General features: G+C 34.2%; 1 protein-coding gene across 6 annotated transcripts in view; it reads left to right on the plus strand.

The window, feature by feature from the left end:
* Positions 1-16,154, plus strand: part of GRIK2 (glutamate ionotropic receptor kainate type subunit 2) — a 638,416-nt gene that overhangs the window by 277,309 nt on the left and 344,953 nt on the right. For all 6 annotated transcript variants that reach the window (XM_032858212.1, XM_032858210.1, XM_032858211.1 and 3 more), the window contains 2 exons: positions 6,505-6,686; positions 13,709-13,762. In XM_032858212.1, coding sequence (XP_032714103.1) covers positions 6,505-6,686; positions 13,709-13,762 — 236 coding nt within the window. The remainder of the gene's footprint in view (positions 1-6,504; positions 6,687-13,708; positions 13,763-16,154) is intronic.

Here is a 16,154-nt window from a genome sequence, read left to right on the forward strand (position 1 = left end):
TTTTTTGTTAGAAGATTTTCAGGAACCCATCTGTGCAGATTGTTTCTCTTTTATTATCATTACATCAACTAATTACATTAGGGAAAGAGGGGGCATTTTAATTAAAAGATTGTTTTAAGGAGTTATAATTCTACTCTCTCATTAAATAACTTAACTGGGTACCAAATTTGTTAAAGTATACTACATTTCTGGAAACTGTTGTTTGGAAATTATATTAACCACATTTCCAACAAAATAAATTTCACCCTTTTTCTCATCTCATAGATGGGTCCTTTTATTTTTCCATTCTGTCCAAAGAATCATAGGAAATGACCACATGTAAATCATCCCAATTATTTTAAGAAGCTTATACTTTTTCCAATTTTATTTTACAGAGCATGCATATTTAAGCATATATGATGAATTGGATTAGGGTAATCTTCTCTGAGATAGCAATTTTTGAGAACAATAATTTGCAGAGGAATACTGGGGGAGGTAGGAAGATTGATAGAGATCCACAGAGGAAAATAAATGCCCAGTATTGTAATTAGGCATTCCTGCTCTTTAAGCCCATTTCCCTTTGGATAAAACCCCAACCACATATATTAAATTGCAAGGATGCCATCAAATAACTTATTAAATAAAGTGGGTAAACATTTATTCTTTGGCTATTTTGAATGCATCTTCCTTTTTTGTCAACCATCTCTTACTCTTCCAAGTTGTTCTAAGTAACAAAACTCAGAGATTTGTATTGTAATTGCCAGATAATGGGGAAGGCAAAGGATCTAGAATGGAAATATGGATAAAAGAGAAACAATATCACAGGACAGAGTAAGGAAGACTTGGAAACCAAGAGAGAAGTCTGAGCACCTGCTGCAGGAGATGGTGAAAAGCGAAATTTACAAATCATGTTTCTACTTTCAGTATCCAAAACAGCTCTCTGGATTTCTTTCCTGTGATTGGAAAGCCGAACTAATTTTATTCTAAAAACTAAAAATGAAAAGCATTACAGAAATAAATTTTGTGTCAAAAAAAAAAAAAAAAGTGTTGGGACTCCTGGGTGGCTCATTTGGTTAAACATCTGCCTTTGGACGGGTCCTGGGATCTCAAGGTCCAGATCCTTGCTCAGCCCTGAGCATCTTTTCCCTCTGCCTCCAGCACTGCCCCCCCCCCAACCCCCAGTTGTGCTCTCTCTCTTTCAGGCAAATAAGTAAACAAAATCTTAAAAAAAAAAAAAAAAAAAAGTGCCAAAGTCAAACTACATCTCATGCAGTTCAAGACTGAATAAATGCTATGATTCCAATCATTATATCTATCCATGAAACAATGTATTGCACATAGTAGACATGTAGTAAATACATGTTGAATGAATGAATAAAAGCAACATTTTACTCTAATTCTCATGTAGGAAATGGCAGTTCCTACTAGCCGCAGTTGTTATTTTTTTTTTTTTTTCTATTTTAGCTCTTCAATATTATTACTCAGGGAAGCTGGCAGACTGAAATCTGTTACATTAATGCCAGCAGGGATATATGTGTGTGAAGAGAATAAGTAAACATTTATTGTACCTGATGGCTCAATGGACCATCCATATGAGCTCTTAAGAGACTTGAAAATACTTGGCAGTATTTATACTTGGGGTGGACTCAGCAAATACTATTTGTGAATTTTATCTTTTGAAATTTCTATTTTTGAATCACTTGAGATTTTTCAATTCAAAACCGTTGAACTAATCTGTAACTATGTAGCTCCTTTTTCTTTGGTAATGCATTAATCTCTTAAAATTTTGATTAAAATTTGATTTTGATTTGATTAAAATTTTGATATTGTTACATTTCAGTCAAAGTCAGCATCAAAATAACTTCCAAGGACAGATATAATAATTACCACTTAAAAAAACAAACAAACTATATTCTTCCTAATCTTAACAAAAATAACAAAAACATTGACAACTGCCACTTTCTGAGAGTCCCATATGTGACAGTTCCTTTTTCAGTGTTTTACATCTTAATACATGTATGATTTTACATCATTATAGAAAAAACAAAGGCAAAGCAAGGAGAGATATAAAGTCTTACACAAAGTCATGCAGATCATACATTTTGGAACTGGATTCAAACCCAACACCCAGGCTATTTCTAAAATGATAGAATTATCTCCCAAATTTATATTTAATTTGCATAAAATCTTGTGAGATAAGTAAGCCAAAGACAGCTTTCTTTTTCCTTTATTTGGCAGAGGTTGGTATTAGAACATTCTGCATCTATATAAGTAATTTTATGAAAATAATAGAAATCCAGAGCTAGGAAAAGTTTAAAGATAATCCAATTTGGTAATTCTCATTTTGGTTTTTATATCATCTTATTCTTCATAATAATTGAAGATCTCTGAAAATATTTGTTAAGATATTTTCATAGGTTTCCTTAATATTTAATATTTGATTTAATGGGAGGAAGTGGGATTTTCTTCTCTGTTTCTTCATTCAGTGTACTGTGACATTATCTGTGTCTTATAACCTCTAGAACACTCTTGCCCACATGTGAGAGAATGAAAGCAAAAAGAAAAAAAAAATCAAATAACCTCTTAGTATTATTATGAAAATAGTTGAACCTCAGGGATCCCCCTGAAAGAGTGCAAGGGTATGTGGACCACACTTTGAGAACTACTGATCTAGATAAAACTCATTTAATACATAGGAAACTGAAGTGTCCTGTCCATCTATTCTGGAGCTCAAGTCTGGAGGTGGGTTAGGAAGGGGTTGGTACTTTCCTTAAAGAATATTAGATACAATTAGGATAGGCACTAAGTTACATTATGGAAATATATAGAGATGGTTTTAAGAGTGTCTATTTTTTGCTTCCCTCCTACTCCTACTAATGGCACAACAATCTACCCAAACCACCCTAATAGAACTGTCCGTACCTATGTCATCAATGATTTTGTAGTTAAGTTTAATAAACATTTGTAAAGTATTTACCAATTTTTTTTTGTTGTTGTTAACTAGCAACCCTTGACATGGCCGATCACTCCGCTCACTTTGAACCCTCAGTTGACCTGATCCTCCCAGGATCTCCTGATCCTCCCAGGATCTCCTGATCCTCCCATGATCTCCTGCTCAGTGGAAGCACAGTCTCCCTCTAGCTGCCCAGATCAGAAACCTGGGAAACTTCCCTGACTTAGCCCTCATCCTCACCAAGTACTGTCAGTACTTTCTCAAAAATCTCTCTCTGGTCCATCCACTTCTATCTCTCGGTACCATCCTACCATCTTGCCCTGCAGACACATCCTGGACTTTCCTAACCTGCTTTATTGTAACTGCCTTCCAACCCTTTCTTCCTCCAGTTTTAGCTCTTCTGATCTGTCCTCCATACTGAAAATCTGAGTGATTCTTTTTTTCTTTTCTCTTTTTCCTTTCTCTCTCTCTCTCTCTCTCTCTTTTTTTTTTTTTTTTTTAGAGAGAGCAGGGGTGGAGGGGGTAACAGGAAAGGGTTAGATGGAGAGGGAGAGAGGGAATCCTAAGCAGGCTCCACGCCAATGTGGGGCCCAACATGGGGCTCGATCATGACCTGAGATCATGACCTGAGCCAAAACCAAGAGTTAGCCACTCAACCAACTAAACCACCCAGGCATCCCAGTGATTCTTTTGAAATGTGGCTTCCAAGTAGGCACTCTCCACTACCCTTAAGACCTTAACTCTAAAGTAATTTACATGGGCTTAAGCAGTCCTATGTCCTCTTAAATTACACTTGTCACCACTTCTTCCTTGATCTAAGATTCTTTGCCCACACTCTCTCATCAGCCTGTAAGCATAAAGACTTTTTTTTTTTTTCCCTATCTATTCCTTCAACTTTTATTCTTTTTATTCGGGTGTTAACTTAGATGTCACTTCCGTTGAGTAATTTTTGTGAGTACTCTCATTTCAAGTTAGATGATTCTGCTGTATTCGTCCTCAATAATTGCCCTTTCCCCACAAAATATTATTTGCCATTTTTAACTTATAATTGCCTGTTTAATAAACTTTACCTGTCTTCCCCCATATGTTTTTTAATATAGTATGGGCAGGAAATTTTTCTAATCTACTTTTTATTGTATTACCAAAATCTAGAACAATGCTTGATCCATAGAAATAATTTAATAAACATTTGTTTGATGTGGGAGTGAATGAATGTTGTCTTCTTTTCCTTGTCTTATTTCTACAGTCAGCTGTATTTATAGTTTTCTGATTCACTTTTCCTAATGAAGTTGAAATTCATTAATTGAATTAATTATTTTATTGTCTTATGCTACTAGCTAATATAATATAGTCATTACCCTATAATATCATTATGCCAAAGTGGTTCAAAAAGTGACTCCCATTATGACTTACCTGAAACCAGAATTATCTTTGGAAATCGGCATTGTTTTTTGATGACCAGGAAAATCACCTGGAAAGATTGTTAAAAATGCACATCCATGAGTCCTATCCTCTGCAGGTTGTAACCATCTTCATAGATTACTGTCATACCTTCCAAAGTTTGGGAGTCATTGTCTTATACTGCGATTATACTCTGGTTTATTTGTAAAATAAACCAATTGTAAACTGCAATTATGCTCTGGTTTTATTTATTAAAAAAATTGCAATTATACTCTGTTTTATTTATAAAAAGTAGTTAATGCATTCCCATGTGTAACTAAATATATATATATATATATATATACACACATATATATGTATATATATATGCTTTTATACATGTTTTGGAGGATTTTATAAGTTCAGTGTTAAACTACTACAGGTGTTATAAATTAAAATATTTGTTTCCGTGTTTGTTTAGTCTGTTAACATCTGTACACATTATATAAATGTTAATCTCTAGACTGAATTGTATTATGTTTAATGGGTGCATTTAATATCAATTATGTTATATTTATTTTACTATAGTTAGTGAATATTTAAATTTATAAAACAAAATGAGACAGTTGTAGTATACTGTGTAATTTATGCAACCATTATTTATAGAATTCTAAGTGGCAAAATTCTAAAATAATTTTAAATGAAGTAAATTTTATGCAACAATATTTTAAAAGCAATATATACATATTTTTTAAACTGTATGTCTCATTTGAGGATGAAAATACTAAAAACTAGTCATGTTAATTTTATTAACTATGTTGCAACATATTGAAGTGTACCATTATATGTATTAAGGTCTATTTATTTAAAAATTGAATGGAAAAAGTCCTAGAATTAGATTTTACTCTCCGGAGCATATGTTATTTTAATACACAGATTTTTTACTCATAATAAGATATATTTTTATTCCTGTTATTCCAGTTTCCAAGGAAAGTAACACACATACACATTCACAAAGAGAAATCTACAGATTAGTTATTTACAAGTATATTCCATTATTATTATTTGTTCTACTAATATTTATGAAGGTATTTCCTCAGGGAAGATAGAAATCTAGAGAAATACAGAGATGAGATGGAAAAAGGTAAATAAGAAAGAGGAGTTGGAAGAGAAGACAAAAAATTGTTTAATTTGATCCAAGCTAGAATAGAATTGGATGATCCTCTTTTTCTTATCACACTTTTTTATATATTGGATCTTTTATATGGGCTCTTGAAGGGGTTTAATTACTGAAGTTTGTATGAAAGAATAAATTTGATGATTTGTCTCTGTTACTTAAAAATGCCTAACAGTTCCATGACATATTGAACATGTATCTATTAATTTAATATATTTTTGAAACACGTACTCAGGAGCTGCTTCCCTAGGAAAATATATTTGCTTTACTAATAATGTGTGTGGTTATACTTGTTTCTGAAATTAATGTGATACCTAGCAAATAATAGAAAAAAGTTTTATTTCTTTAATTTATTTATGGTTCAGACCACTACATAGAGTTGATTTTATTAAAGAAAGTTATTTTACTCTTACCTCTATACCAAATTACTAGCCTGTTACTCATAAACAAAAACAAAAAAGCAACCAGAGTTTCCAACACTGGAGAATAATAACATAAATTATACCTGCTATAAAATACAGTATGAAGTGGATGAACTAGAACAATTGTCACTGACTTACAACAACCTTTAAGACATTGTCACAAACCAGTATTATTGTAAAACACAAAACAAAAGAAAACTCTATGTGTATATGTGGAAATGCATAGAAAATGTATGGAGGAATAATATTTGTAAGCTATTAACTGTGACAACCCTTTGGGAGCAGAATTGGGGTACAGAGGGAGCCTATTTTGCTCTATATACTTTTATTTATTTAAATTATTTACATCAACTTATAATCATGTATGTCTTTCATAATTTGTAAAAGAAATTCTTAAAGAATTAGAGAAATCATCATTTTAACAAAAATAACTGGGGATGTGGAGTTATGAAGTAGGAATTTCAGTGGTCACACCATGAAATACACATATACATGGTCAAGAAAATCAGGCATTGTAGTGAACAAGTTCTATATTTCTCTGACCTACTCTGCTTTTTCTCTAATATGCTTTTTCTCCCCCTTTTTCATTAAAGGTCTCATTCGTTTGCAGGAGCTCATCAAAGCTCCATCTCGGTACAATCTTCGGCTTAAAATCCGTCAACTACCTGCTGATACAAAGGATGCAAAACCGTTACTCAAGGAAATGAAAAGAGGCAAGGAGTTCCATGTAATCTTTGACTGTAGCCACGAAATGGCAGCAGGCATTTTGAAACAGGTACTCTTTAACTTACTTAAATTCTTGGTTTCTTTATTACATTTGCATTTAAAGCAGGGTTTTTTGTTTGCTTGGTCCTTTGGTTTTTGCGGGGGTGGAAGAGTGACCACAAGCCTGGGAGGGGCAGAAGAAAAGGGAGAGAAATCCTGAGGAGCTAGATACTGGGACCCTGAGACCACAACTGGAGCCAAAATCAGGAGTTGGACCCTTAAGCCACTGAGACAGTCAGGCACTGTCCCCTCCCCCCACCCTTTTTAAATCAAAGGGTTATTGTCACACAGTTAACATGAGCCAGAGAAGTTGCCTTGATGTAATTTTCTGATAAAAAGTCTGACATTTGCTTTTAATTAATTGTCTTAAAGGAAAAGTAATGCAAATATTGATGCTCTTCAAAAACACATTGTTTAAAGTTCTGAGGTTACTTTCAAATGGCTGCAATGTTATTTGCTATTACAAGTGTTGGTTATTGAGATAGATATTTCTGTTTTGTACTGAAATGAAGGAATAAACTGAGAGTCAGCGATTGAGCATCTCAACCATTACAATCAACTCATTGAAAGAAGAGAAAAAAGATTTGCTATTTAGCTGGCATCTTCTAGGAGATGCCTTACACATTTGATCTTATTTAATCATGACTGCGACCCCAGAAAGTAGAGACTATCTTCACTACAGAGATAAAGAAACTGAGTCTTGGAAAGATTGAGTAACTTGATCGATGACCAGAAGCAAGAAATAGCAGAGGGATTCATATTTCTCCTAGCGATGTTAAGTATTCATTCCAGAATAAAGCATCGCCTGACTCAAAAGATAATACTAAATCAATCAAATGAAATAATTCATAGCAGTGAAATCTTTTAATGTTACTTCTGCACTATTCTAACCTAACAGCTCACTGCAAAGCAGCAATTATTATTCTCCTATATATTACAGATGAGGCAAGACTTGGATGTTGGGGGTTAAATGGCTAGTATGAGCCCGTATACTTACTAAGCAGTAAAGCCTAGATGTGGACTCAAGTCTTTTGGACCTTGGTTTTTAAGCTCTTTTATACATACTGGCTAATATCTCAGTGGCTTGGGATTAATCAACTGTCCTAAAATCTCTCATGTATAAGATAAAATATCTCTACTGGAGAATTATGTAGATTCAGATGTCAAATTATATCCCATAAAATATAACTATCAACAGTAAATGCCTGTTATAACATGGTTAGTTTATTAAGCAGATGTTTGTCCAATCTTCCAGTGTGAATGTCAGTTTCACTACAGTAAAATCTTTAATTGGATTTGGAAGATTGCTCTAGTGTTATATTTGGGTAGTAAAGCATATGAAATTTGGCTGTGATTTTTTGTTTCTTGGGTCTTTTTTGGTAGTGAATAAAGTGGTGCAATAAAGTAAACAGTGAAATCTGAAATAGGGATTTATTTTTCATATATATCAAAACAATTCTTGGTCATATTTAAAATATACAGACTTGGCAAGGAGAGCTTTCCTTTATGCCCAGAGTGAGAAGCACTCCATGATTTGTCAGGGATGGAGCTTTGGTAGTTTTTTTCTAGGCTTCCAGCAAGTATATAAAGGAACAGTTATATTGTCTCTAGAGTAACTGACTTAATTTGCATATCTGAAAGGTTATAGTATCTATCAACTTTAATAATAGAATTGCCATTCTGCCTTCTATTTGATATATCCATTGTTTTATAATTGTTTTCTTATATTGTAAACTGCTGTGCTTGCAAAATGAAAACAGAATTAAGATAAATTTAAAATATAATACAGGGGCACCTGGGTGGCTCAGTCATTTAAGCATCTCCCTTCAGCTCAGGTCTTGATCTCTGGATCCTGGGATGGAGCTCCCTGCTCAGTGGGGAGCCTGCTTCTCCCTCTCCCTCTACGCATGTGCTCTCTCTCAAATAAATAAATAATCTTAAAAAATGAAATATATACTGTAGAAAAAGTTAATAATTTTAGCAAATTTAGTAGATGAAAAACCAGAGCAAAGGTAAAATGACAGTATAAGAGTTAAGATGAATTCAGAGTAACATTATTACAGAGAATGCATGTTTTTAAATTCTGTAACACTAACTAACCACATATATGCTGTTTGTTTTTTAACTTACCTTGTCCAGACAACATTTGTTCCACATTTGGATCTCAGTTATTCTAGAAACCAATGCAAGAAGAAAGCAAATAGCTTCCTTCTTGTAAATGAAGCAGTCCATTTAATAGGACTTTATTTCATGACTTGGGAAATTTTTCTGAGATTTCTCAACACTGGTTAATGACAGAAATCCAAAGAAATGGTATAAGAGATGGAAAACAGGCATAGATGGGCTTTCAGCTTGTCTGGCTTAATTCTAAGAACAAATATTAGGAGTATCCAGAAATATGGATCAGTTTATCAGGTTAGCCTTATTTGTTTCATTGTTTTATTTATTTAAACTAAGTGAGCTCTTCCTAAATATTGAACAAAAGAGAATTTGAAGTTTTCTTCCCTGAAAACTTTATAAGTGAGTGAAGCATGGGGCTGGCTCTTTGAGTGCACTAATGGGCATAGATGCCTTAATAACAAAAGATTCCACTTCCACCCAAATTTGTCAAAGAGAATTCCCTATGGCAACCTTAAGATGATCTGCAATTAAACCTCACAAGGTCATTCTATCACAGAGTAAAAGTATTAATTAAGACCTTGAAAGTCTAGATTAGAGACTATATTTTTTATATTCATATATATGTTATATATATAAATATGAGATTATATTTTATAGATTGAAAAAATATAAAATCAGGTGCAAATAAATAAGTAGAAAGCAACAAGAAGCAAATTAAGTTAAATTTTTAAAAATATGTATAAAGTCCACCTCTTCAGTTGTTAACTTTGAGCAATATAACTTCTTGATATAACCTAAAGGATAAACTGACTGCAAATTATATGCCCAGATGTGTTCATTTGGCATGTGGCATTGTTTACACTAGTTAAATGTTGGGAATTTCTAATAATATTTTGATTTTGGAAAAATGTATCTGTGGTATTTCTTTCCAGGAGGGATAATACAGTACAACCAATTTTTCTCTTGTACACCCAAGTTTGCTATGGTGGCTATTCTCATATTACTTTTACATAAGAAGGTATTAATTTTATTATTATTAATGTGGCTTGAAGTATACATGCAGTTCACTTAAAAGTGGCAAGACATTATGTTGTCTTGACAAGACAGAATGGCAAGACATAAATGTAATAGTTTAAAAAACATCCAGAACAAGTTAGTTGTGTCTAAATTTGGTGCCTCTCCAGATTATATGGGGGCCTCATATGTAGGGAAACAGTTGGTTAGAAGCCAGTGGCCCCGGGGGGGCAGTGAAAATAATTCACTTAAGCCAGAACAAAGAAGATAGAGGTTTATTGAATACACCTCAAAGGAGAAGTAGGCAGGACAGCAAAGGAGAGGCTGTCTGCTATGAGGCAGCGGGTAGAAGCTGTTTTTAAAGAGGGAAGGTGAGGAGGTACAGTGATATAAAGGAATTTTCTCCTTTTTGGTAACTGGGTCTAGTTGTAAGTAGCCCCTTAATCAGCTGGGGACTATGGATATCTTGAGGTGAGTTGCCTGTCAGGCATGTCTATATTCATTCTGGTGATCATCGCTGTGGGCCCCTTTACCTTGATCAAGTTTGCATTGCTCAAGCCTATTGTCTAAATTCCACAAAGTTCTTTTTTTAATTGTCCTGAAAATTATTTATCTTTCAAGAGAGTATCCCTGTTGTCCATTTTTGTTAATGTTACAATGTAAGTACTCAATTAAAAATACCCTTTTCTATTTAGATCACACATCATAGTCCATAATTGATTCTTGTTTTCAAAATCAAAGGCTGAAGGAGGGTCAATGAAAAGCATAAGCAGCCCTTAGTTATCCCTTACAGATTTCTTCTCAAGGTGATGGAGTGCAGAATACCCATGTCAGAAGCAAACCACTCTCCCTACCACCATCTCCTTAACCCCGCCATCCCCACCTCTAGAACACAATTTTCAACACTGGATTGAGATGCTTGAAGTTTTCAAACTATCAAAGAAAAGAAACAGGCAAAAATTTTAGATTATATAGATCCTACAATGAAGCTACATCTTTGGGAATATAAAATACCCTGACGTGGGGCTCGATTCCAGGACTCTGGGATCATGACTTCAGACAAAGGCATAAGCTTAACCATCTGAGCCACCCAGGTGCCCCTAACATGCGCCATTTTATAAAATGGCATATTATACCCAAACTTCAAGAGTTAGAGATCTAGAGTTCATGTTTACTCACTATCTCAATCTGTTGGCCAATTTATTCATTCTTATTTTGTCCTACTTTCCTACCTATAAAATAAGTGTAGTAATAGGACCTACCTCATGAGGTTTTTTTGTTTGTTTTTAAGATTTTTGTTTGTTTTATTTTTTTATTTGACAGACAGAGATCACAACTAGGCAAAGAGGCAGGCAGAAAGAGAGGAGGAAGCAGGCTCCTGGCCTAGCCTAGAGCCCGATGTGGGGCTCGATTCCAGGACTCTGAGCATGACCTGAGCCGAAGGCAGAGTCTTTAACCCACTGAGGCACCAAGGCGCCCCCCTCATAAAGTTTTTAATGGAGCTATTGGGAAGCAAGAATTCCTTCCCCTTCAAGGGTCTTTCTAGCTGGACTAAGAATCAAATGGACAAGAGAGAGATTAATAGGAGAAAAGCAAATTTAATAGCATACATATAGGGTATCCACATGGACATGGAAATTCCAAAGACAGTCTGGCAAAATGAGTTACATGTGTCATGATGAAATAAGGAGAAGGGGGACTTCAGAGGAAAGGAATCCAATTCACAAGGTGTAAGAAAAGCAGATGTTTGGTAATTAGATGTTTGTGAATACTGATGGACCACTCAGATAAAATTTATCTCTGCTAATAACCCTTATTCTGGAAAGATCCCCAATTTAGATTTTTCAAAGTAGTTAAGGGAGGGGCAAAAGTTTCTCTTTAGCCCACAGGATATCCATTGCCTTCAGCTTGGAATAATGTTCATGCTAAAATGACCCATCTTGTGTCTGCTTGCCTTCAGCCTCTACAAGGCTTAAACGGAATAAAATATGCAATGTGCTTAGAATAGTACTAAACACATTTTAGGCATTATATGTTAATTATAGTTGTGGATTTGAATTACTGTTTCTTTCAATTATCTTCAATTTTTTTAATCTATATCTATATACCTGTTGAGTTGATAAAAACTATTGACAAGGATAATGCTGAGCTGTCATTGCACAATTCTGGAGTTGAGAAACCTTTGATACATATCCATCAGGAACAATGAATACCTTCTACAAAGATTATCTTAGAGGGGCGCCTGGGTGGCTCAGTTGGTTAAGCAACTGCCTTCAGCTCAGTTCATGATCCCGCAATCGAGTCCCACATTGGGTTCCCCGCTCGGCAGGGAGTCTGCTTCTCCCTCTGACCTCTCTCCTCTCGTGCTCTCTCTCTCTCCCAAATAAATGGATAAAATCTTAAAAAAAAAAAAAAAGATTATCTTACAAACCTAAGAGAAATTTTCTCTCATTTCAGTTAAGATTCAGACTTCATCAGAGCATTATTGGCTCACACAATCTCTGTCCATTCAGGAAATATGATTTGATAATTTGGTTCCTAGGTGTTGCACACAAAATTCCACTGTGTGTGTCAGGCAGGGGAATTCACCAATGAAGACCAAATATGTATTCTTATTATAAATTGCAATATCACAATTTCTAAATTCCTTTCACCTGCTTAATTCTTCACTGCTGCCTTTCATTAACAAATAAATGTTCCTCCCTTTTAATAAATGTATTTTATTTTTCCAAAGTCTTCACGAATATCTATTCTTTCTTAACTGAACAAGTTGCTTCTAGATATGCAAATTTTATTTTCGCTAATTAGTTAATACCTACCTGTGAGTATAGAATACATGGTGTAGAGCTGGGGCAGCTATTCAGCAAATGAATTCATGTAGTTAGTATTTTATGGAAGAGTATTAGGTGCACCTGAGAATACTTGTTTCCTACTAAGAGCTCTTCATTCAGCTCAAAAACGCATCATTTTTCAATAATCATCACCAACTACTGTTCATTGATAAACAGCTATTTCAAAAGTGTTCCCTTTTTCAGGGGTGCCTGGGTGGCTCAGTGGGTTAAAGCCTCTGCCTTCGGTTCAGGCTCATCATCTCAGCGTCCTAAGATCGAGTCCCACATCAGGCTCTCTGCTCAGCAGGGAGCCTGATTCCCTCGCTCTCTCTCTGCCTGCCTCTCTGCCTACTTGTGATCTCTGTCTGTCAAAAGAATAAATAAAATCTTAAAAAGAAAAAAGTGTTCTCATCTTCAGAAGAAAAATTGACAGTTCACTGACTGGAAGTTCTAATCCAAAAGTCCTTACTTTAAGATCAATTGTCGAAAATTGACAAGGACTGTAGAAGTATGAAATAAAACAGTAATTTGCAACTGGTGTATTAGTAAAAATAAAAAAAAATTTCTTTGTACTTTTCGAATAACAGTGGTGATTTACAGTTGCTTCATCAATGCTAAGGAAAGTCTCTAAAGTGCTAAAAAAATTCCTACTGGCATTGTACTTTATAGCATTTTCTCCCTCTAATTGAATAATAGTGATCGTCAAAATAAAGTGGTGTTCCTCTTTAGGGTATTTGTAGTGGAGACATTACAAATATAATGACCTAAGGTGTGCTAATTTCAGGTTTGTGTCAATTTTAATGCCTCCTTTAATATGTAAAGCCAGAAACTTTACATTGCAAACTTTCAACTAATAGCTTTTCTACCAAGAGAATTGCTTTAGAAATTCCTTCAGTAACCACTAATCTTCCTTCCTTAACTATGGGGAAAAGATTTAGCTTGACCCGTTTTAATGTAAAGTGAATATTATACCCAGATTCTTCATTACATCCTACTATTTTGTTATTGACATATTTCATATGATGTGTAACTTAAATATTAATTTTTTTTATTTTTTACTTCCTAGGCTTTAGCTATGGGAATGATGACAGAATACTATCATTATATCTTTACCACTCTGGTAAGTAACTTATTAAAGCATAAAGTTAAAGCTCTAAATTTTATTATTATGACTTTTCAGTATGGAAAATGGGCTTTTGAGTGAGAATTGATGACTAGCACCTTTGTAATTATCATTTGTTTTATTTTGGTAGAACTCAGGAGGAATTGATCCTCATGGGGAATAATTTTTGGTGAAAAGCTGATGATTTTGAAATAATATTATTTCAGATTTCAATTCAAAATATCATATTTTATTTATATATTGCTTTAGAGAACTTTCAGAACATAATAGATTTTAAAATTAGTTTGCTGAGAAAATCAGTGTTTTTTTAAAAAAAGCACACATTTTTCTGTTGTTATTTGGTTCTATTTACTTTACAAAAACTAGATTCATTGAAACCGTTCTTTTAGTACACTAAATTTTCTATCCTATTTTTGCCTACGTTTAGTCAGATTTTTAAATGTCAGTCTTACTGAATTTACTATTAGCAAATTGAATGTTATCTTTATCTTTTGTTTTTACATACCCACCACACAGTTTTTTTCTTAAATTTGCATGAAAATATGACCTTACCCTTCTGTCAAACCTACTTAATCTTGGTTCTATTTCTTTACTAATATGGTATCCCGATTTTCTTCTTCTGTGAAATGACTGTCTCTGTCACTAATTTTTCCCTGCTGTAAGGATAGAAAATTTGTCCTTCTTCCCTTCTAGGTTCTTTGGCTGGTCTAGTGATTAAATTGACGTAAAACAGATTAATGGGAGAAAAAAACAAATTTAATTTCATATGTAAAGAGCCCCAAAGATTTGAGACCAAGGTCAGGTCAGGTAATTGAGCTAAGGAATAGAATGAGGGCCTGTGGCTTCAAAGGGGAGGAGGGTAATTCACAGACCGATAAGAAGCAGATATTTGGTAATTAGAAGTTTGCCCTGCCATGCATAAAGATCTTTTAGATAAAAAATGTAACTCTAGTAATAGCTTTTTTTCTGGTACTGGCCCCCTATATGAATTCTTCCAGGTTGTTAGGGCAACATAAAAGTTTTTCCTGAGTCTACTGGGTCTCGATTGCCTTCAGATCAGAGTAATCCACATGCCAAAGTGCCATCTTTGGGGGTGGCATATTCTATTTCCCTTTATTGCCTGTTGCCTCAAGTGTGAGAGTTACCTCCAAGTTTGAGCCTTTATTCTAGTTTCTTTTTTCCTCTTCAGTGTTTTCTTCAGAACTGGTATGTATTCAGAACTTCAATTATTCCCTTTGTTGAAATGAAATCTAAATTTCCCTTCGTAATATTTCTGAGTTGTTATTTACTGTTACATTACAGAACAACTCTAACTGTTGTCACATTAATTTCAAATTATTTGAACCTCTAAATCGACCCCTCTTCTGACTTCCTTCAAAGCCTCCATTCTCTGACTCCTACATCATCACCAAAATTTGACTGTTTTTTTTCCTCCATACTGTCTCTAGCATGCATCTCCATTCCCACAATGACCAGTCTAACCAATGCTTTCTATTAACTTTCTATTAACTCAGAGGTATTCATATTGGTCTCCTTGATTTTAGGAGTCTTGAAGCTACTAAAATGTATTTGATTACAATAGCTTCCTGTAATAACAATTCTCCTCCAATAGAGATTCTTCACACAGTATTTTATATTTTACTGGTAAATACTGTGGTTCACTCTAATAGGGGTATTACTTTCCACCGGGTGACTTTTTGCAGCCCATAAGAAACTTAGTGATAGGCTGGAGGGGAGGGAATGGAAAACTTTACTTATCAGCAAATTATATGTCAATACAGTTACAACCCAGTTTTACCATAATCACAAGATTTAGAGGAATCAAAAGTATCTCTTAATAAGGAAAAAGAAATTTTTAAAAAAGTAAGAAATATACAACTCATTAACCCATAATTGAATGCATTTTTTTAGTTTGATTTTAACCTAACTTTCTTATTTTCTTTTGTTGCTATTCTCCTTCATCAATCCTCTTTTATAGAAAAACTGATCTAGATCAGTCTCCTGAATAGGTTTTATGTTTTCAAATTCTTGTCCCTTTACTGACACTTTGAATGACATCCTTTTTCCTTTTGCCTATCAAAAGCCTGGTCATTCTTTAATGGGAGCTTAGATCCCATCTGCTCTATGAAGTTATTCTTGACTACAAAAACTGAAAGTTTTTTGTCTTGCTTTTGACTCCTTGCACTTACCACTTCTACTCTCTTGCCCCGTAGTGTGTGTGAGCATGTGTCTCTTTGGCTAGATTGCAAATATTGAAAATAAAAACCTAAAAATTCCTTATATTTTTTCACAGCACAGAGCACAGTTCAGACCAATATCATCTGCTCTCCACTGAATTTATTTCTATTTTGTAGCTTATGTCACTGTATAACTCCAAGACAAGCTTCAC

The sequence above is a fragment of the Lontra canadensis genome, unplaced genomic scaffold (genome assembly GCF_010015895.1).
Source record: "Lontra canadensis isolate GAN:19392208 unplaced genomic scaffold, GSC_riverotter_1.0 scaffold14, whole genome shotgun sequence".
NCBI classification, from domain to species: Eukaryota; Metazoa; Chordata; class Mammalia; order Carnivora; family Mustelidae; genus Lontra; species Lontra canadensis.